The sequence below is a fragment of the Pleurodeles waltl genome, chromosome 1_1 (assembly GCF_031143425.1).
Source record: "Pleurodeles waltl isolate 20211129_DDA chromosome 1_1, aPleWal1.hap1.20221129, whole genome shotgun sequence".
Taxonomy (NCBI): domain Eukaryota; kingdom Metazoa; phylum Chordata; class Amphibia; order Caudata; family Salamandridae; genus Pleurodeles; species Pleurodeles waltl.
Window position 1 is genome coordinate 180,222,527 of NC_090436.1, and position 21,352 is coordinate 180,243,878.

General features: G+C 42.0%; 1 protein-coding gene across 3 annotated transcripts in view; it reads left to right on the plus strand.

Moving 5' to 3' along the window:
• Positions 1-21,352, plus strand: part of MALT1 (MALT1 paracaspase) — a 316,500-nt gene that overhangs the window by 162,439 nt on the left and 132,709 nt on the right. For all 3 annotated transcript variants that reach the window (XM_069220240.1, XM_069220250.1, XM_069220255.1), the window contains 2 exons: positions 18,831-19,008; positions 20,851-20,925. In XM_069220240.1, the coding sequence (XP_069076341.1) occupies positions 18,831-19,008; positions 20,851-20,925 (253 nt within the window). The remainder of the gene's footprint in view (positions 1-18,830; positions 19,009-20,850; positions 20,926-21,352) is intronic.

Sequence of the window (21,352 nt, forward strand, 5' to 3'; positions counted from 1 at the left end):
CCTTGGTAGCTTGGCAACGAGCGGCAAGGCTTAATTTAGGAGACATGTGTGTAAAGCATTTAAAAATCACAAAATAGAAAATAAGTAAAACACAAAACACAATAAAAATCCAACACCAATTTATAAAAGTAGATTATGGGCCTGATTACAACTTTGGAGGAGGTGTTAATCCGTCCCAAAAGTGACTGTAAAGTGACGGATATACCACCAGCCGTATTACGAGTCCATTATATCCTATGGAACTCGTAATACGGCTGGTGGTATATCCGTCACTTTACCGTCACTTTTGTGACGGATTAACACCTCCTCCAAAGTTGTAATCAGGCCCAATATTTTTATCTTTAAAATGACACCAAACTGAATAAAATCGGAATTAATGCTTTCTAACGCATAGAAACAAAAAGCGCCAATCTGGTCGCACCTCAACCAGGGCAAAGTCAAAGTTTAAAGCTGTCCGCGATGGAGCCCGGCTCGGCTACAGCCAGCGGGAGGCCTCGGTCAAAAGTTTACCTTAGGACGTAGTCGTTTTTCTGGAGATCTTCTTCAGCCGGAACCAAGTCGCCAGTCCAATCCGACCTACTGGAACTCTTCCTCGGATACGCGTCGCAGGAGTCCTCGGTGGAGATTTTTACCTTCGGACGTAGTCGTTTTTTTGAGGTGAAAATCCTTCGACCGGGGCAAACCTGAATCTTGATCCAACATCCTTAGAGCCCTGTTCCGATACACTGCCTGGTAGGTCCCGGTGAACTTCCTATTTTCGGAGATTTTCTTCACCGGGATGAACCTGCAAGTGAGGCCGGGTCGCGGTTGAGGCAAGCCGGCTAAAGTTGCTGCAGCGGGTAAGTCCCTTTATGGAGCTTTTTTCCAAAAGTTCTCCAAACTTCTGGATCTTCTTCCAGCTGTTACTTTGAGGTTCTTTTCAGTCCACAGCTCACCACAAGGTTCCAGAAGCTCTGAGATGCTCCTTGAGGGTACAGACTACAACTCCCAGAATGCACCTGGCGCAAACTCCTTTTTGGCCACTGGACAGTGGTCCTCTGGTCAGTTTCTTCAGGAGTTGGTGCAGGGGACTCTGGTTAGCAATTTTTCACCTGTAGCAAACAGGGAGTCCCTCCTTGAACCAGTTGAAGTCAGGCAAAGTCCTTCTTGTGGTGAAGCCCAAGTGTGCCGCTGGTGCAGTCCTCCAGAGTGCAGTGTCCAGGTGCAGGTCAGGGGTCCAGCAGGGCAGTCCTTCTTCTTCTGTAGCTCTTCCTTGTTAGAATCTGATAGGGATCTGTGGTGTGGGTGCAGGCCTGCCAGTTTTATCCTTGCTCTTGAGTGAAAAACAGGGGGGTCCTGGTTCTCCAATCAGGGGTAGGGACCTTCCCCCTGTGATGATCACTTCCTGGGAAGTTTGGCAAAAATCAATCCCAGGGTTCAACATTCCACACAAATCCATCATGGCTGAAAGTGATTTTTGGAGGTTACATTTGGCTGAGCACACCCACTGGTGTGGCTAAAAATCCTAAACACACCCCTGTCCTGCCATCTCCTAATCTAATCAAGGGGGCACCTAATTGTCTGGGTTTGCAGGATGTGAGGGTGTTGCTGGGTTGCTCCAAATTTCCTTCCCTGCCTTTGAAGACCAGTTTGGCAGCCCTCCCCCCTTCCTGCTTCCCCATCTGCTGAGGGGAGATCTCCTCCCTCAGGCACATCTCTTTGTGTTGAGCCAGGCCACTTCACACCTCATCCAGGCAGCCTGGCCAGGCTGCCAGAGGCTGGCCGATCAGAGCAAAGCAGCAAAAACACTGCAGGGCTGAAGTTGGCAACTTTTCAGGTAAAGTTTTAAATTCCTTACCTGAACAAGTTATATTAAATACAACAACTAGAAGTTGTGGGATTTATTATAACAATTAATTTGATACCAAACTTGTGGTATCTGTTACTTAAGGGGACTTTTAAAATTAAGTATCCCCATTCTAGCCTATGAAGGCCATTCACTACTATGAGGGAAAAACTAATTTGGCTGTTTTACCTCACCAGGGCCTATAAAACTATTTTATAAGGTCCCTGTTTATATTTACATGGCACCCAGCCCTATGGGCATTATTTGTAAAAATAAGGTAGTTTAAGACTTTGGAACTACTTTTAATTCTGAAGTCGAATTTGCATGCAACTTTGATTTAAAAGCAGCCAGCAAGGCAGACCTGCCTTTAGAATGACACTGGGCACCTCAGATGTGCGCATATGGGGGTACCACCTATGCTGGGGTCCCTAAACCTACATGCCCTACCATATACTAGGGACTTATAGGTAGCTTGACTAAGTCGATTATAATTAGCCTAATTTGCATACTGATTTTACACAGAGCACAGGCCCTGGGACTGGTTAGCAGTACCCAGAGTACCATTAGAGTTAGGAAAACACCAGCAAAACATGAAAAATGGGGGCAAAAAGTCAGGGGGCCTCTGCAATCAGCCCTGTTTTCTCACACTCCTCATCCCTCACAGAGCCACCTGTAAACCATGGCTGAACGGATTTACAAGTAATAAAAAGTGCACTTTCTGAGTAAAGATTTAACTTTCTTCCATATGTGGTGTAATTCTGTTCAGCTGCTTTTTTTCCACTTCCCAAAATTACCTATGGGAATTAACATGGGAAAAGAACACTTTGGGACCTGCTTCCCTTGTTTCCCGGCCCCCACTTGACAATTCACTTTGTGAAGATTTGTCATACAGCTCCAATTTTCTTGGAGAAACAAAATATAGATTTCCTTTTTGCTAGCTCCCTAGTTACCAATGCTATATCTTTTGCAACTTAGGTTTCTGAGGGAATTTCTTTATAAAGTAGGTTTTAAGAAAAACACTTTATGTATCATCTAAATAGGTATGAAACACACTATTATCATTTTTTGTAAAACGAATAATTTGTTTCCTAATTTTTTGTCATATTTTCAAACCCAAAACAGACAATTATATTGAAAAATAAAACTGAAAGTATTATAATCAGTTACTTGTGTCATGAATGCAGTTTTTCATTTTAATCCATTGTTCACCCAAAAGATATTTGCCATTGTGTAAATACTGAACCCTTTACTGTGTAAGCCATCATGTAACAAGGTAATGGTCTTAGAACTCTGCCATCTGTCTTGGAAACCATTTTGGAAAGGTGAATTTCCCCCAATAGAAGCAACACGAGCCACATAAAGAACATCAACTTTACATATTATGCAAAAAATAATCTTCGGGTCTTATTGTTCGATAAAGTCATTGTTTTTCTATTTGACTGCCAAATATAGTAAACTACATTCTTATTTACACCGGAATTGTATTTTTATGCTGCTAAAACACTTCCCTTAAAGCTATTTGCCATTCTAAGATGGCCAAAACCCCTTTATGCATAAGCCTATAATCATACAATCATGACATGGCTTGCAGAAATCATATTAGAAAGGAGATAAACACTACTTCAGCATGACAAGCTCCACACAACGCAAACATATACTTCAAATGTCATCTTAAGTATGTACACACTATGGCATCAGATATTTTTTCAATAAAACAATTTTACTATTTGTTAAGCATCTTTGTCTTTCTGCACAAAAATTAAATAATTTAATTGAAATACAACTTTCATTGTACATTGTAGTGCTTTCGTATACTTGGATCATACCTCAGCTAAACAGCTGAGCATGTGGGGTATGTTGCATTTCATGGGAGAAGCTGTGTTTTCAAAGTGTATTTGCCATTTACCAAGTAGTTCCTGTCAGTTGCTGCTCCTGAAAACAATGTACCTCAGGCACTGCAATAAAAGCATTCCCTAAAAGGTGGAATATTACTCCAAACCGCCAATAACATGGTGAGAGAGAAGTGTTCCTTTGACGCCACATTGTGACTGTCTTCAAAAGTAATTTGTATTTTATTTTTTGGAAATTTTATGTAGCTCAAACAAGATTTAAAAGGGTATCTGAGCTCTTTACAAGAGAACAGCTACTCTACTGCATGCAGGCAGTTTCCAAAAGAAGTTTCATAGGTTTCATTCCATCACAACATTTTACACAGTAACATTAGTTTAAACAAACGTGTCACAAAATAGCGTATTCCTACAGGTCATTATAGAATTTACCAAGAGGTTTGTGATGTCTGTAGGTGGCCATTTTTACTTCCAGCATACCTACTGCAATCCTACAAAAATTGAAAAGAAATAGTTAAAGTAAATCGGCTATCTTCTTATTGTCAGGGACTTCAGGGCATTTCATGACTACCGTCATAGAAACCAGATGGAATTGTAAGTCAAAACAGACCCCGCAGTCATGCCAGCATACAATCTATCTGCCCTGAAAATACTCCTACAAAAAGGGAAATGCTGCACTTCTGTGGGTGGAAGCAGATGGCTGGATGCAATAAGGCAATGGCACAGATTGAGTAGCTTTTTTTGTTCCTGGGTATTTATATACCCAGTAATGAACCCAAAAGTAAGTGCAAGCAGAAGGTAGAAGGTTGGGCCGCTGCCCCGTGGCTCCCAGAGCCCAGAAGTGCCCTGTGCCCAGCGTAGACTACTGGGCAGCTTGCTGTGAAGCTTAGCCCTGGGGTCACGTGGCACCTCTCTACTGTCTCTCGGTAGCCAGTGCTGTGCCATTAGATGCAGTCAGCTGAAGGCAGCAGACAGCTGGTGGTGAGTGCTGTTAGACGTTTGGGGGAACCATAGTCCTTAGAACTCCGTGAATTAGTGCCTGATCTTCAGACACAGCCCCTTGTTAAGGGCTGAGGGGCCCCACTAACCCCCACTTTTTTCAAACAATAAAGAGTGTCTGTCAGGATCAGCAAATGTCAGCTTGACAGACACTTATCTTGTTTGGGTCAGGCAGCCAGGTGCACATAAATTGAAAATGAAAAGTAAAACAGTTGACATAAGCATATCAATTCAAAGCTCCACGGCTGCCATGAGAATCAGCGCAAGAGTATTTTGCTCCCTGCGTGAATGTCTAGAAAGGATCGCGGCTGGGATAAAAGGAAAACCGAAACCGGAGGAGGGGCCATCACATGCTGTAACAGAAGGAAGCATCACGTAGTGGGATGGTCAACAAAAATGTTCACTTAGTGAAATCGCCTGGGAGGGAACACAGCACACAAAGGAGGGACATTTCACAAAATGCACCAATAAAAATGAAGCATTTAAGACCAGCAAAACAAAGAATGAATAGCAGCAGTGGGTGTGGTTAAAAGCCCACAGAGATATTACAACTGGCCAGAGCGCGTGTGCACTCGACCCTAAAAATTACACTTACGGGCACTAAAAGGATACACCTACTGGCCAACGAGATAACATCTTGTACACAAGCAGCAGACCAGGCGCGGCTCCTCTGCAGTGTCGCCCCCACCCCAGCAGCAGCTGCAAACCTTTTACCAAAAAAGGATAATAAAGTATGATTATTATCCTTTTTTGGTAAAACAGGCAGAGCCACAGACTGTGACATGCACTGAGGGGGAGCGCACTGCAGTCCCCCTCACTGCGCATGTATGTTTGGCCAGCCGTCTTGGGCTTTTGTACATCAACCTTAGTAGAGCGTTTTTTTCCTACTTCGGGAAGAGATTGCAATATAGTACTTGTTCCCCGTGTAGTTCAGGTCCACAGGAAACTTGTTGCCGTGAACATACAGTGGTGGCAGGAGCATCGGGCAGCTAGATTTACGGCGGAAGTTCATGGGAGTTGGTCGCTGTTATTTTATGTGCTGTGAAATGGATTGGCCGTGCGTCACGAAACTTGACGAGTTACAGCAAGCTAGTGTCTACTACCTTTTTATAGGCCCTGTGTTCACTGTAGGTGCTGACAAGCAATTTAAAACAAGAGCATTCCATTGGACACTCAAACCTGCCAGGGCTTTTCACGGCGTTGGGTTTCTGGTATTCAATTTCTGCGCAGTATCTTTTTTACTGCCCCCTTTTGTTTTGTTTTTCACTGAGCCAAAAGGTAAAATCCACACAGGGCTCCCCTTTTTAATAACATTATTATGAGGTTATGTTAATGTAAAAATGACCAGTGATGTATTGACTTTAGCGGGCTCTGCTCAAAATGCAAGGGAAGCAGCTGTTGGCATATTCCGGCCTCGCTGCACATATTCCTAATACCTGTAATAGCACAGCTTTAACACACTTGACTGCCAGGAAAGTGACATTTAAAGCACACAGCTTGAGGAATGTTGCTGGTAAACAGCGCGCCGATATGTTAATACAATTAATTATTCTTACAATAGCTGTTAAATTGAAAACAATCAAAAGGTATTTCCTCGAATGAAGTCAGATGATTTGCGTGGCATGCTTTATACAGACCCACCAAAGTAGAACACGCTTCACTTAAACAGTTACGAAGCAGCAGGCGGAAATACAGGAGCTCTGCACTGGCGAGCTGCCTGGCACCAGGAGATAGGAGCTACGCGCTGAATGATGGGATTGGCTGCTCCGCCAACAACTGTCCAAAGAATGTGTTTATTTTGATTTCGAAAAATGGAAGCGCTTTTAGCCCCTGCCTGTGCTTTAGTTATCAATTTGTAGCACAAACTCTCCAGACCACTGGCTTCCTGTGGTGTTCCCTTGCTGCTGATTTTGGCTTCTAACATTTAGCAAAATATGTGTCGCTACTAGTATTGTTGAAGTGCTAAGGAGCCATCACTTCAGAGTCCAGAGTGGTGCAGTTTCTGCCTCAGTTCAGATAATGTGGGCGCCTGGAATGGAACGGTATATTGTGGTGTGCCAGAAGGGGCTTGAGACTTAGGGACCTTTCCAGTGCCTCTCCTGCTTACCCCCTGAGGGGTGAATGTAGATGGGTGGAGTGGAATATGGTGGTACGGCCAGAGCTGACAACCTGAGAACTGGGGAACTTGGTTCGAGTGTCTGCGTAGGCTCAATATCCTGTGATTTGGGGCAAATTACTTAATCTTCATGAGCTTTAAAAGCAGAGCCAAATAGATCCCGCCTACACAAAGCTATTGGCTTTGCCAAGGTGTTTTGGCTATGTGGTGTACAGGAGCGTGGTGTGGAGTGGAAGGGAGTGACTTAGGGCCAGATGTAGCAAAGGGTTTTTCCCATTCTGTGTCAATGGGAAAATGTGTTCGTACATATGGCCTTAGAGCAGTGGTCTTCAAACTTTTTAATGTCGTGCCCCCCCCAGTTAAAAAATAAAAATCATTGGGCCCCCCCTCAGAATTCTTCACAATTATTTTAGAAAGATGGCAATGTTTAAATATGTCTAAACCTATTTAAACATTGCAGTTAAGTACGGTTACCTTTTTAAAACTGCAATAACATGCTTCTGCTTAAAACAAAGGCATGTTATCAGTATAATATTTCTTTTGGCCAGAGTTTGGCGCCCCCCCTGGGATCACTTAAGGCCCCCCAAAGGGGGCCCGCCCCCCAGTTTGAAGACCTCTGCCTTAGAGTGTTGTGGAGGGACTACAGTGTCGTAGAGTAGAGGGTTAGAGTAGAGAGGAGTGTCATAGAAGAGTGTCACGGACTAGTATTGTAGATCAGAGTGGCATACAGTGGATTGGCATAGAGTGCTGTAGAGGGGAGTATTGTGCCTTAGGTGAAGGGACATAGAGTGGAGGGTCGCAGAGTGGCATAGAGTGGAGTGCCGTAGAGTAAAGTAAAGTGTTGAGTGGAGTAGAGGGGCGTAGGGTGGAGGAGTGTGAAGGGCCTGTTGTAGAGTTCAGTGGGCTATTGTAGAGTGGAGGGGCGTGTTGTACAGTGTTGTAGAATGGAATTGATTAGAATGAAGTGAGGTAGAGTTTAGAGACTTTATAAAGTGCAGTGTTGTGGAGTGTCTTAGGGTGGTGTGGAGAGGAGTGTTGTAGAGTGGATTGGTGTGTCATGGAGTGGGGTGTTTGGGAGTGTTGTCGGGGGCATAGAGTGGCATAAAGTGGAGTGATGTAGAATGGACTGATATGGTATGGAGTATGCATTATATGGTAGTGCCCTGCCATTACATACAACACATTTTCAATTGACAGACAACATATTTTCAATTGAAATAATGACCAATACATTTGCACAGACATATAGTTTTACTGATAAAACTATACAGCACACAAGCAGTAATGTGTGGAAATGGCATCACATGCGGTATTGATTTGTTTTAATCGGATTAAAATATTTAGTTCCACCACACTTCAGAATTACAAAAAAGTTGCTTAATTTGTGCTTTCCTAGTTATGATATATTCTGAAATGTCTGCACAGTTCATTTACAGACATCTAAATTTTGTTGTGTGCTAGAAAAAACCTTTCCTTTCACAACCCCAGCAAGATTGTCACATAAATCCTCTCACTTCGAAATCAGAGAAAGAAAAGTCAACACCAAGTTCCCTTGAAGACTGAGCCTGACATTTGACCTCTGTTGTTGAATGCAGAGAAAATGTGACAATGATAAGAACAACATTGAAAGGCCTGTTTACAGAGAGCGAGCACTCCAGGAAAAATACATGAAGCCAGGTAAACGGACCATGCTCCACGGGAAGAACTAACTCTAGCTAGACAGCCTAAAATAAAAAAAAAAGTCAGCAAATGGAAAGCAAGCAACTGTGAAATACAAAAAACAAAGGCAATGGTAAGCCTATAGATTGAATGCATTACCAGGAATGCTTTCTGAATGTCCCCAAGAAGTCTTTAACAGACCAGACAGATGCATTGTCAAGTAGGCTCTGTCCTAAAAAGTGACTTTGTATAATGGAACTGGTGCTCATGTAAAGCACTCCAATACCTTCGGGTGGAGTTTGCCCTAAATGAAACTGCAAAAAAATAATGTAACAAATCCGTGGGTCTTTTGGAGTTATCTGATATGAATGTACTGCAGATGATTTCTGTTACAGAAGCATTGTACCACTGCGTCTCCTGGAAGTTAGTTTGGTTAATGTTACCCCATGGGAAGGAAATGTCCCTTGCATTGTGAAAGATGTGTAACCCTACCAGTTATGCCCCAGCTGCATGGATATCTGGATTCGTGGTACTGATTTATAATTATGGGTAAACACAGATCATACGTGTCTACTATAGCCTTACTGAAGAAAGTCAAATTGCAATGAAAGGACAAGAAGTTCTATGAGTGTGTTAACCCAAAATGGAAAATGCATATTTGATTGAAATATATTTAATTTGAGATACTAACATACAGATCTTGGAAAACAAAATGATAGAAAATCCAAAATATAATTAAGCTGCTCTTTAATGATAGTTCATACTGAGTTGTGGAGCTTCACAGCTAATAGTATTTCCTTTGTGCCACAGGGCACTCACGACTGTGGTTGTCATTTCATTAGACATTTGGAGGGATTTTACTATGATAAAACTTCTCCTGATGTTGTTAGTAACCGTCGGTGTGAGTTGGGGTTGTTGATATTCTCCTACAATATTGAATTTTAAATATCCTCTTGCCAATATATTGTATCCAGAACATAGACTACCACAATATAATGAAGGGAAGTATATATAGTACGCATCATTTTAAGTTCTGAACTCTCTATCTGCTTATCTTGAAAATATGCTCTTCTTCATGTTATGTAGACAGATTTTTAGAATGGTAAATCTCTACTAACCTGTATATGCTCTTTCATGATTTTGTATTACTCAATATTCTTATTGTGATATTTTGTATCACTCAGTGTTGACACATACATCTGGGTGGTAATTGTTATTAATCCTGCAAGGTGTGGCCCCTACGGTAATTGTCTTTGATGGGGCCACCACTGAAGTAACTATCAAAGTCAGTTTCTCAGGACTATTTTCACTGATCAGACGTAGCTCAGTTTATAAAAAGGGATAAAGACCGTGGGCCTAGAGTCTGTCTATCAGAGAGCCTTGTTAGGAGGACAAGAATGACTGGTGGGAGCGAGGCCCAGCGGTGAAAGTGTGAGACAACTGTCCTGCCGGGACCATTGTGGGAGTGTGGGCCATCTGCCCGATCCTGTGGAAGCCAGGGCTATTTTCCTAGCATGTGGGCGCTGTAGTCGATGACTTCATGTATCCGGAGGGGACTGCTTTGAAGTGTGGGTGATTGTCTCTGAGAGTGCTGTAGTCGAAGAACCCATGTGACAGGATGGGGCCACCATGAAGTGCAGGCCATTGCCCATGCAAGTATTGTAGACAGTGACCCCGTGTGCCAGGAGAGGGGCCACTGTAAAGTGCAGGCCTTTGTCTGTGGGAGCACTCTAGTCTGTGACCCATGTGCATTGAGGGGGCCTCTGTGGAGACCGCACCGTTGCCCTGGTTCATTGTGCCAGGGATGCTATAGGGCACATTTACCGATTGCTGCTAGACCTACAAGAGGGTGCCTGAAACTAATACGGGTCGTCCCGTGACTGAGGAGTTCCAATTCGATGTTGGGAAAAAGACCACAAGAGTTTGCAGACCCTCGGAGAGGGGAGACCAGAATTGCGAAGGAGTACCCGTATCTTCCTGTGATCGCAGCCTGCCACTGGAGCCATGTAAAACTATTCTGTGCCATTGAAGTTGCTGAAGACTTGCACAAATGTAGCACTGATGCTCAGATGAACTCTTAAGGCAAACCTTAGGCTCTGGGGTGCGTGAGACTAGTGTGGGCACCTCCATTACCCATTGTAGAATGGACACAGGCTCTCAGGCATCCCACCCAAGATAGTGCTAGCATGCTGCCCTTAAAAGGGCTGTGTGCAGGGTCAGACTGGGAACTCAAAGCAGCCCTGGCAAATCTTGTCAGACTGGCCCTCACAGGGTGCATAGCGAGTGAGCCTGACCACTACAATGGGGCTTGCCTCCCACCACCCCAAAACATTTTTGGAAAAAAATGACAAAAACAATGCATTCTGCAACAAATATTTCATTATATATTCAATTGTTTTAGATTTTAAATCATAGTAAATAATGGCCTTACAGTGCACCATGCAGCAATCTTTATTGGGGCTCTTCAATGATTGCCTCACCATCACCCTCTAACAGTGCCTTTCATCTCTCCATAGCCCCTCTATCACATATATTTAATTTGTTTTGTGGCACCTCTCTTACCAGCGTAGGGTGTTGGAGCACTTTCCATTAAATACACATACAGAGTAAATCAGGGTGTAGAAAAAGTTACATAATGTCACATAAGACAAAGGGGACTACAAGTTATCAGATTCACGTCATCCATATTGGTAGGCATTTTTTGAGAGTGCGTGGTCTAGGGAAGCATAAACTCAGGATTCAGAATGTTACACAGAGGTTAGGGTTAACTTTACTAAGAACAATTTATTTATATCCAAAGAAACCCTTTTTAGCAAAATTAGGATAGTCAAAGACTCAGAAAAACATAACTTTCTGACCTGAACCATGAAGTTTGCATGCAGATCTTTGATGACAGCTCATAGCACACTGTGATAGATTATTATTGTAACTTATGAACTGCATAGTAACAAAAGGAGATCTGTGACAAAAGCAGTACCCCACTTAACCATGCACATGAAATATGGTTCTGTGATCTGCATAGTACCCGTTCAGTAGCCATATTATCCCTCTGCACTACCTTAGATGAGTCAAAACTGCCACTAGACAAAAACCCCTATCTCTCTCCCTCACATACATTAATCACCAGAGTGATCTTGGCACCTTTATTGTTGCCTAAAAACTGTTGGATGTACAAGGAACTCTGCAGTACTTTTAAAACTGCTGCACTGCTACAAAAATGCCCCCTCAGCAACAAAAGCAGCCCCATACCCTTCTATCCTCCCGGAAAAAACCCCGATGCCCGGCACAGCCAGTCGGGCCATGGCTGTGTGAATATTTAGTGCGTCAGACATGCTTTGTTTACATTAAATATTCCTTTTTTTTAAAATAAAAGCAAGTATTTGACTAGACAGTTGTCTTATTGCTGCTACTGTACGTGTGTTGAGTTCTGAGCCTTTGTGGAATCGCTCTCAGTAAGATGGAAGCCAGGGCCAGCATTATTGAGATTCCCTTCTGTAGCTTAAAGGTTCGAGGCAGATTTCGTCATAGAATGCACTGTCCCCCGAGTTATGTTGTCTGGAGGAACATGGTGGCATCTTATTGACTGTATTGTGATTATTCAAAGTTATTTTTACCCACTGCTTCTAAATGGCCCATGAACTGTAAAAGTTGTAAAATGTCTTGAGGCTTGAAAATATCCTAGCGGAGCAGCAAGGTGCTGGATGGAGAGGATTCCGACAGGATTTAAATATAAGATGATCCCTATCTGTCTATAATCCTGTGGTTTCCAAACATTTTAGAACCATGACCCTGTTTTTAGAACAGCAAATGTTTGCGACCCGCCTACCTTTAATAGGCGTGGTGGGGCCATTATTGAATGTAACTAAAGGATGGTGTGGTACAGCATTGTCAATTACAACATTTTCAATGGAAATGGCCAATTAATGAGATTGTGTTTTTTTTGTATCCAACCAAACAGACAAAAAACAGAAATTGGACAATGCAGAATGGTATTTCACTTATGTGACCACTGTAATCCTTTCATTTCCTCATCAAAGAGAATTAGTTATGACCAAACCCCTGTGTAATATCAAAATAGGAAGACCAACAATTTACAGACGATTTGGAAAACAGCAAGAGTAATAATGCAGAAAAGCAAAATGTTGGCAAAATCTTACACAAGTTATAAAAATTTAAATGCCCCCGCCCAAGTCAATTGTTTAATTAGATTTGTCTTTAACACAGGCGTATGTGTAATAAATGATGTAATGTAAGAAAGACTGGAGGGAGAATAAGAGGGAAAAATAAATAGGAGGAAAAGAATGGACAATAATCATAACACGGTATTATGACAAATCTCAGTCAGGTTTCAGTTAAGTGTTCGGTGTCTGTGGAGTTGAGCTTTTTCTCTAAATATGGAATTAAGACACATTAATTGCTGAAAATAGTAATCTTTTTAGGCCATGGCAAATATTAATTACTGGAAATATGAATAATCTGATCCACACTAATTGCTAAAAATTGTGATCTGTGTAGAATAGCGGGAAATCTGATCAGTGGATCTTTCTTTCCAAATAGAATCAGGCTCGTGTTTTGGTAGTTCCAAGAAAATGCCTCCTTTTGCACAGTTACCCCCATTTTCTTGGTCTGATGCTATTGGATTTTGGACTCCTTCATTGGGACCCTGCTAGTGCATGTGCTCTGATCCCTTCAAACTTCTTGAATTGGCTAAGAATCCTAATTGGCACATTTAACTTACCTGTAAGCCCCTAGTGTATGGAGCCCAGTGTACCCAGGCCTGTAAATTAAATGTCACAAGTGGACTGCAGCACTTATTGTGCCATCACTGAAATAACCATGTAAAATATGACTCTAGGCTTTTCATAGCAGCTTAGCGTAGCAGTTTTAAAACTGTCATTTCAACCTGAAAGAATCACCCTTTTAATAGGCCTAAACTTTCCTTTTTAATACTTACAAGTCACCCCTAAAAGTGGCCATTAACTGCCCACAGGTCAGCGTGCATGGTATTTGAAAAAGTAGGACATGTGGATTTACAAGTCCTGGTAGCGCAAAATCACCAGTTGTGGTAAGACTGGCTCGCCCATTGAAAAGCACTGGGTTACATTTTAACAGCTTATAGTGTATAACTTCAGTTTGGGAATAGATGAAGCAATGACTCAAGGACTCAAATTAATAGTAACTTAAAATCCAATCTGATGGTAAAGTTGGATTTTAAATTACTATTTTGAAAATGCAACTTTCACAAAGTTGGTATTTTCCTGCCTACAAGCCTCTAGTAGACTTTTCAGAAATTAATTCCCAACTGTTACCTGGCAGCCTGCTGGGACTTGGCCTTGGCTGGGAGATGTGAGCTCATCCTAATAGTTTGTGGTTGTGCCCACTAACTTTCCTAGCATCAAATTGGCATCCCCTCTCACAGGCAGCTATACCTAACACTTAGATCTTTGTCAAAGTTGCCAGAGTGGCAACAATGCCAGTGGGGGAAAATCATGTTCCAGAATTGATTTCCAGAGGGAGTTTCTCATTTGCCTAAACACACTGTATAGGTGTGCCTAGAGCTCTAATTAGGGGAAGAAAGGTTCTGGCATGTTGGAGTTTGGCAGAGCAGGGCACTGTGGGGTTGTTTAGGCCCAATCCCCCAGGAAGTAATGTCAAATCGCATAGGGTTGCCCCAGGGAACCGTTTCCCTATTGGTGAAATGGCCACCCATACCACAAGCTGATTCTGTACAAAAATGTGGCACTACCTTCTTCGGAACACTCCTGGACTTGAGGATGTCCAAAGAAGGAGTATACCTACTGGTCCTTGACAGCAAAAAAAGATAAGTGCAATGCTGTAACATGTGCAGAGAAACTTTAATGGCTGGAACCACTCCTACTTGAACCAATGATAGAAGAAATGTTGACTTTGACCTGGTCTAATGCCACCAGATAACTGTAGTTGGCTCTTTGAGCTTTTTGGCGCTAGAAACATTTAAAACTTTGAAACATCATATCTTGGGTCCCCTAAATCGGATTTGTGTTGATTTTGTGTCTATTTAACAATTAGAATGTACTCTATTTTTATAAATTAGAGTGGGACATTGCTAAACGTTTGGGTATTAATTGACTTGGGTGTGAGCCCTGGTCAAACAGCAACCATAATACTAGTTACGGTAAGGTATAAGCAACCCCAAATTAACCTATTCTCAACCCCCTGCTAGCTTGGCGGAGAGCAGTCAGGCTTAACTTAGAGGCAAAGTGTAAACTATTTGTGCAATACTTCAAACAGTAAAACTGTGAAAACACCTCACAAAAAAATCCCACATCTGATTAGAAAAATGAATCTGAATTTACCAAATACAACAAGACCAAAATGACAAAAATCCAATCAGTAGAACCAATGTTATGAATTTAAAAAAAATGAACTTCCATATAGAGCCTAAAAGCGTAAAGTGGCAACCATGGCTAGCTGGTCGTGCTGGACTTAGTCAAAGTCAAAAGTTCAGGCTGTCGGCAATGGAGCACGGGTCAAATACAGTCCCGTATAGTGTAGTTGGTGACAGTCAGCTTGGTGTGAAGAGAAGGCCTGAAGTTGTGGACAGGCAGGCTGGTGGTTCGTGTTGGCTGTCCCCTATGGACTGTCGATGCTACTCTGCGAGGAGGCGGGCTGACAGTGGCTTGTGCTGAATTCCGATGCAAGTGCATGGTTCTGGTGTGAACAGGCCTGTTTGCTGTCACACAGAGCCCAAAAGCTTGATTTAAAGAGCCTGTGGGCCACATCAAGGGTGCAGGACCTGAGGAGCACCAGTTGGGGGTTAGGAACTCACTGAACGCAGGTCCAGGAGCTGTTGGGGAGTCTATTATGTCCCTGAGGCTCAGATCAGGAGGCCAGTAGACTAGTCCTTTGAATCACTCTGAGGTCCTGGGTTCAAGATGAAGTTGCAGGCCCAGTTCTTCTTCCCCAGACAAGTGGGCAGCAGGTCACCACAGCATGACAGCAGCTCCTTTAGAGCATCAGTCCAACGGAGTTGGCAGTTCTTCTTGGAGAGTAACCACAGGTCCAGAAGAGTACTGAAGAGTTGGGGTCTGAGGCCCTTCTTTAATACAGAGATGTGCTCTTGAATTGACGAGAAGCTTCTAGAGGCATGTCTATGAAGTGCACATATGCCCTGCCTGCAGTCAGACTTGTTTTCTCAGTGATCACCCCTCCTCCTCAATGGAAGTTCCTTTCATCTATTCACTGTCTTTCTAACCATAAAGAGATGATGCTTACACTGGGCTAAACAATGGTAAAAGACTAATAGAAAAGAATCAAAGAGAAAGCCAGGTGCAGAAGCACATGAAATATCCATGAAATACAGTGTCCACAAGCATTAAAATTCTTGGAAGAACTCCAAGCAATAGTAGTCCGCTACAGTCCATATTTTCTGGAAGGCTGCAAAACAAATTATGACCAGGGTCGCAATACTTACTGTGGCATTAGATGCTAACTGGCATCTCCTGTGTATAACTGATGGTGAGACATGCCCCAGATACCTCAAAATATGCCTTAAGCTGGCATCTGGGGTTGCTATGTGGAACATAGCATGGGTTTGGTGAAGGGGGGAGGCACAGCGTATAGCTGACTGGGAAGCCGATTTAGATTGGTCTCAGAGGACTGAACAGGTGATCTACCAAAGCCGGGGTTGTCTGACGATAAGGGAAAAGATTTGGGGCAACTAGAACGCCTACAGGGGATAGTGAGATTCATCATCAAGGGGATCACTAACAAGGGAATTAGTTTTAGGCTACTGAGGAGAAGTGGCCCTCAGGCACTAATTGAGACTGTCTGCAATTGTCTTTCCAGTGTATTCTGACATACGTTATTTTCTATGATGCCTATTGGGATACTAATGAATCAGTTATGTATGATGTACATTTAGCAATTGTTTAATAAAAGTATATTTAAAAAAAGACTGTGAGCCTAATGGATATGAGCTAAAATAATCTGTGTAAAGTTGCTTCAGATGTTATCACTCTCTGAAGCCCTTACTATGTAGCTATTTCCAAGTGACATACTGTATATTTCTGAAACCATGCACCATTAAAGGTATAGGAGAAGTATGACCACATATTGACTTTGTCATTTTAATCACTTACTTCCTTATAGTACAGCGTGCATACAGGTGATTCTTTCATTAAACACCGGGTGTACCATTTCAAAAGCAGTCAGACTTGGTTCCTCAGTGATCACCCCTCGTCCTCAATGGAAGTTCCTTTTATCTATTCACTGTCTTCTAGCCATGATGAGATGATGCCTAGACTGGGCAAAACAATAGCAAAAGACTAATAGAAAAATATCAAAGAGAAAGCCAGGTGTAGAAGCACATGAAATATCTACAGATAAATACCATGTCCACCAACATTACAATTCTTGGAAGAAATCCAAGCAGTAGTAATCCACTGAATGACGAAGACCTCTTGATGAATGTATGCACTAGAGGTGGGCGAGCCAGCAAATTAGACTAGACTAGATTAGAGTGTGGAGTCAAGAGTCGGCTCGGTCTCTAAGAGCCTGCGACCAAACAGAGCTTTGAAAACATTGGGCATGTAACTCATGCTAAAACCATCATATTACATTATGATATGGTGTCTTTAAAATTCAAAAAGAATATTTCTTTAACACAAGTGTTCCATTTTATTACATCAGATTATATCTCTGCATTGAGAAGAATTTATTAAAAGTCAGGGTAGTTGCACTGGGAAATATTCCTGTCCCCGTCCTGATGACAATGCTATTAGTGAACTAAAAGACAAGTCATTTGGAATGTGTACCCTACGTGTGCGCTAGATTCATGCATAGATGGAGCAACATTATAGGTTCAAGAGTCTTTCTGTAGAGCCCACATCCTGAACTCAGGTATTTGACAGTTCTGTCAAATAAAATATGGAACAAAAAGGAGATTCGCTGAAATAATGTATTGTCATATGATCATAGTATTTTTTCATGCTGGGAAGCCAGGATCAATCACAGGTTTTTCAGTTTCACACTGTGCAATTCAGCCACTATATGGGTATCTCTTTTCATGTCAGAGTTTATTGCTTTCTCCTCAATTATTTTAGGATGAGATTTGAGTGTGGTTGAGAGTCATAATCCACATTTAGCTGTTGGCAGTTTCACACAATGCAAATCTTGCCCCAGGACATGAGTGGTTCACATCAGAGAGAGACTACATTATACACTTTTTTCAACACAGGAAGACTTGAAAACAATTTGCAGGATGCTGATGCAGACTGGGATTCAAACTTGTTTTCCCATGTTGCATGGTTGGTGGCTGTAGCCACTAGGCCACATGATCTTCCATGAAAGCTTGGTTTATTTTGGGCTCGAGGTTCCAGGAAGACCTCAAGCAAAGCTAGATCCAGCCATGAGCCTTGAGTTTGCCGCAAGCTTTCAGTCGCTCGGCTACCTTTAGTATGCAGCCAGTATTTATATAATGTGAACCTAGCGGAAAAGCAGCAGAGCGGTATACAAGATAAAAGTCAAGGGAATAGTCAACACGTCATAGAAGGGGATATGTGTGGACTGGCACTGCATCATGATATAGTGTGAGTCTTTTTAAATTTTCAGCAGAGTTACAGCAGTCCCGATTACTTTCTTCTTAGAAGTACAACCAAGTTGATTTGTCCTGGCAGTCCAGGGTCATCTGCAGAAGGCCACTGCAATTGCACACTAGATCTCCTCCATGAAAAGAATGAAAGCATATCAATACCATTGCATGACTGCCTTTAGGAAACAAAGGGGCAATGTTCATCGCACATCTTCTTTACCTACTTATGTCCCCATGCAGCCTGTGAGAAAATGCTTATGTCCATGAGAAGAGTGGTCCTATGAGATATCCTCTACCCAGCGCCACAATTTCCATGAAGAGGTAATGGAATTGCTTAAGATTGTGGATCCCATGTTTCAGCAAGACTCAGATTCTGCTTTCCATCACTGAGGGCCCATTCTCCTTCTATCTGCCACCACTTAAGGAATCCTCCATATGCCTTAAAATGGAGATGGCTGGTTGGACCCTGTAGATCCTTTTCGAGTGCTGGAAAAATGAGAGCGACGTATGTAATATATTGGACACTTTTCCCATCGCAAATGGTGGGTCCCCTCATAATACTTAGGATTAAGAAGAGGTACTGACTACTCTACTGCAGTTACTATGCGGTTAACCATTTCCTATACGTTTGTCTATCTAATAATGTAATCAATCACATGGTCTACCTATTGAAAATATTAATATAAATGCAGGAAAATTGATTGATTAAAATGTTATCTATAATATTGTAGATTCAATAATGTTGGCATGTTTCTTCTTTTACAGATGTTGGTATGGTGCACTGGCTTTAATGATTATTATTTTTCATTCCAGGTCTATTGTATTATGCTGGGCATGGATATGAAAACTATGGTAATAGTTTTATGGTGCCTGTTGATGTCCCAAACCCATACAGATCTGCAAACTGCCTCTGTGTACAAAGCATCCTCAAGTTGATGCAGGAGAAAGAAACAGGGCTCAATGTATTTCTGCTAGACATGTGCAGAAAAAGGTATTTAGCAAGCTTTGAAGAATATGGAATTGTTAATACGAACACTTTAATTTAGTGGACGTTTATGGCACATACAATTTAACTTAGCAGCTGGGATGATGTGAGATGGATAGGTTTGCGTGTGGGTGTTCATTCTATGTATTGAGCGGGTGCTCATTGTCTCTTTCCTCTAAAACTATGTAAGTACCCACCATGTTCTTGACCAGAAGGAAAGAACTTATTGTGTAGCGGTTATCACCTAGCAGACACTGTTATTTCAGTTTAAAGTCTAAATGTCAAGGAACGTTAATAAAGTGGGTAAAATTGGACATCGCATTGTGGCATTATGTCCAATTCATCACTTGTCACTTGCTTCTAGCACTGATAGTGTGGAGTACATAAACCTGATTCACATGACTCTGGCATTGATCTAGTATTGAAATGTAACCATGGTGCCGATCCCGGTGATCCATCCTTGTGTGATCCGACTGTCACATTTGGTGTTCCTCCATTCCTGTTTTTTAGTGTACTTTTTACCCCATTCTGTCTCTCTCGCTGCCCAGGCCACTCCCAGTTCTGATCTGTGCACTTACCCTTCCTCCCCTTTGCCCATGCCTACCCTTCTCTCAGTCCCTTTATTCCCTTCTCTCTCCCCTACCTATCATGGATGGTGTCCACTTCTTTTTATCTCATTCAAATCCCCTGCCTCTTTGTCCACCTGATGGGATCCTTCCATGTTCCTCTCTTTGCTGGTCCTTGTTCAACGGTCTCTCCTACTCCACTCGACAATTTCTAATAGTGGTCACCTTAGCATTTATGCCAGTAAGTTCTTTATTACTCTAATCACCCAGCACCTCTGTTCCCTAAGCCTTAGATAGGGTTTAGGTTGTATGTAAATGGCATAATTTACATATGATATCTGTTTTTTTCTTGATTCTTCTCCCTCTCAGGATCCTCTAATACTGTTTAAAAAGCAACTTTTTACTGTTCTAGAAGATTTTCTGCTTTCTTTTCCTTAATTTGAACTTGCTAGCCAGGATGATGGGGAGATGGAGTGTAGTAAGTCAGAATGCTGAGCTGTTGTTTTTTAGAGGCTACAGACTTGTTGCGTACAAAGTGCTGCACAGATTACACCTGGATTCTGTAAGAATTTATTTGCCCACTGTATGTTGATTGGCCCTGGCAGCAAGGCTTTTCTTAGAGAAAGTATGTTTTTTATGTGTATGACAGCTAGTCAAACAGCAGTACAGTTAGAAAAAATACATCCTATTGGTCCAAAATGGGTTAGTAAAAAAAAAATATATATTCTTAAACAACTTAGTTAGTTTCAGATTACAGATATGCTAGGGATCCAATGAGTAAAAATGATGTGATGGAGATTTCATTGAACAAAAAAGTAAGTAAATATTATAAAAATATATACTGGTGAAACTATTGTGCAGTGGTGTTGCACAGTGGGACAAACCGTGAAGGATGAGCTATTTGAGTTGAGATCAAATCCAGATTCAGGAGGTTCAAAGTCTTTGGCAGAGACAATACTGTACAAAAGTCAGTGTAGATACCAGTTATGGAAGTGATTTGATGATGGCTTGCTGTGGTTATCTTGGCTTGAACATGAGCTTGATGTAGGCATTATTTGAGAAAAAAACTGACATTGTTGATTTCTTTAGGGTTAGCTTGTCACAAACCAACATCCTCAGAATATGCAGTTGTAATTTCATCAGGCGCCAGTGAGTGATTATTTCAAATGATTGGTTTATTGATCTTGGTTTGAAAGGTATCTGTTTAGAATGGTATTATTTTGATGCTGTACTAAATATGCAGTATTGCGCTTTTTAATAATGTTCTCAATCTGTTTTATAGAAATGAGTATGATGACACCATACTGATCATGGAAGCCTTACGGGTCACTGCAAATATCGTTTTTGGATATGCCACGTAAGTGAGCTTTATAGTCGGAGCACTAGACTTTATTGTGGAAGCATCAAACTTTACCTCTGGATCACTGCACTTCCTCTTAAAAGGATACACCCAAGTATGACATGCAAAGAAATGAATGAACCCACTTTTATTGGTCTTTAGCAATACTGTAGGTTGTCTTGGCATGGGGCCTATACCACTCACCCTCCCTGTTTGTTATGATGCATGATCACTACAAGTATCTGTTTGTGGAAGAATTGAATTTACTTTGTTGCACTTCTGGCTCCTAACTGCAAAGGAGCTCAAATGTGCAGTTTTACAGAAATGTAAATAGGCTGAAACCTGAAGGGAGATAAAAGAATTTCTGGTCTTGGTACATTATTGCTACGTTAATAAAATTCCATGTGAATCAGTGTTGGGACGGGAAGTCTTCAGCATGTCGCTG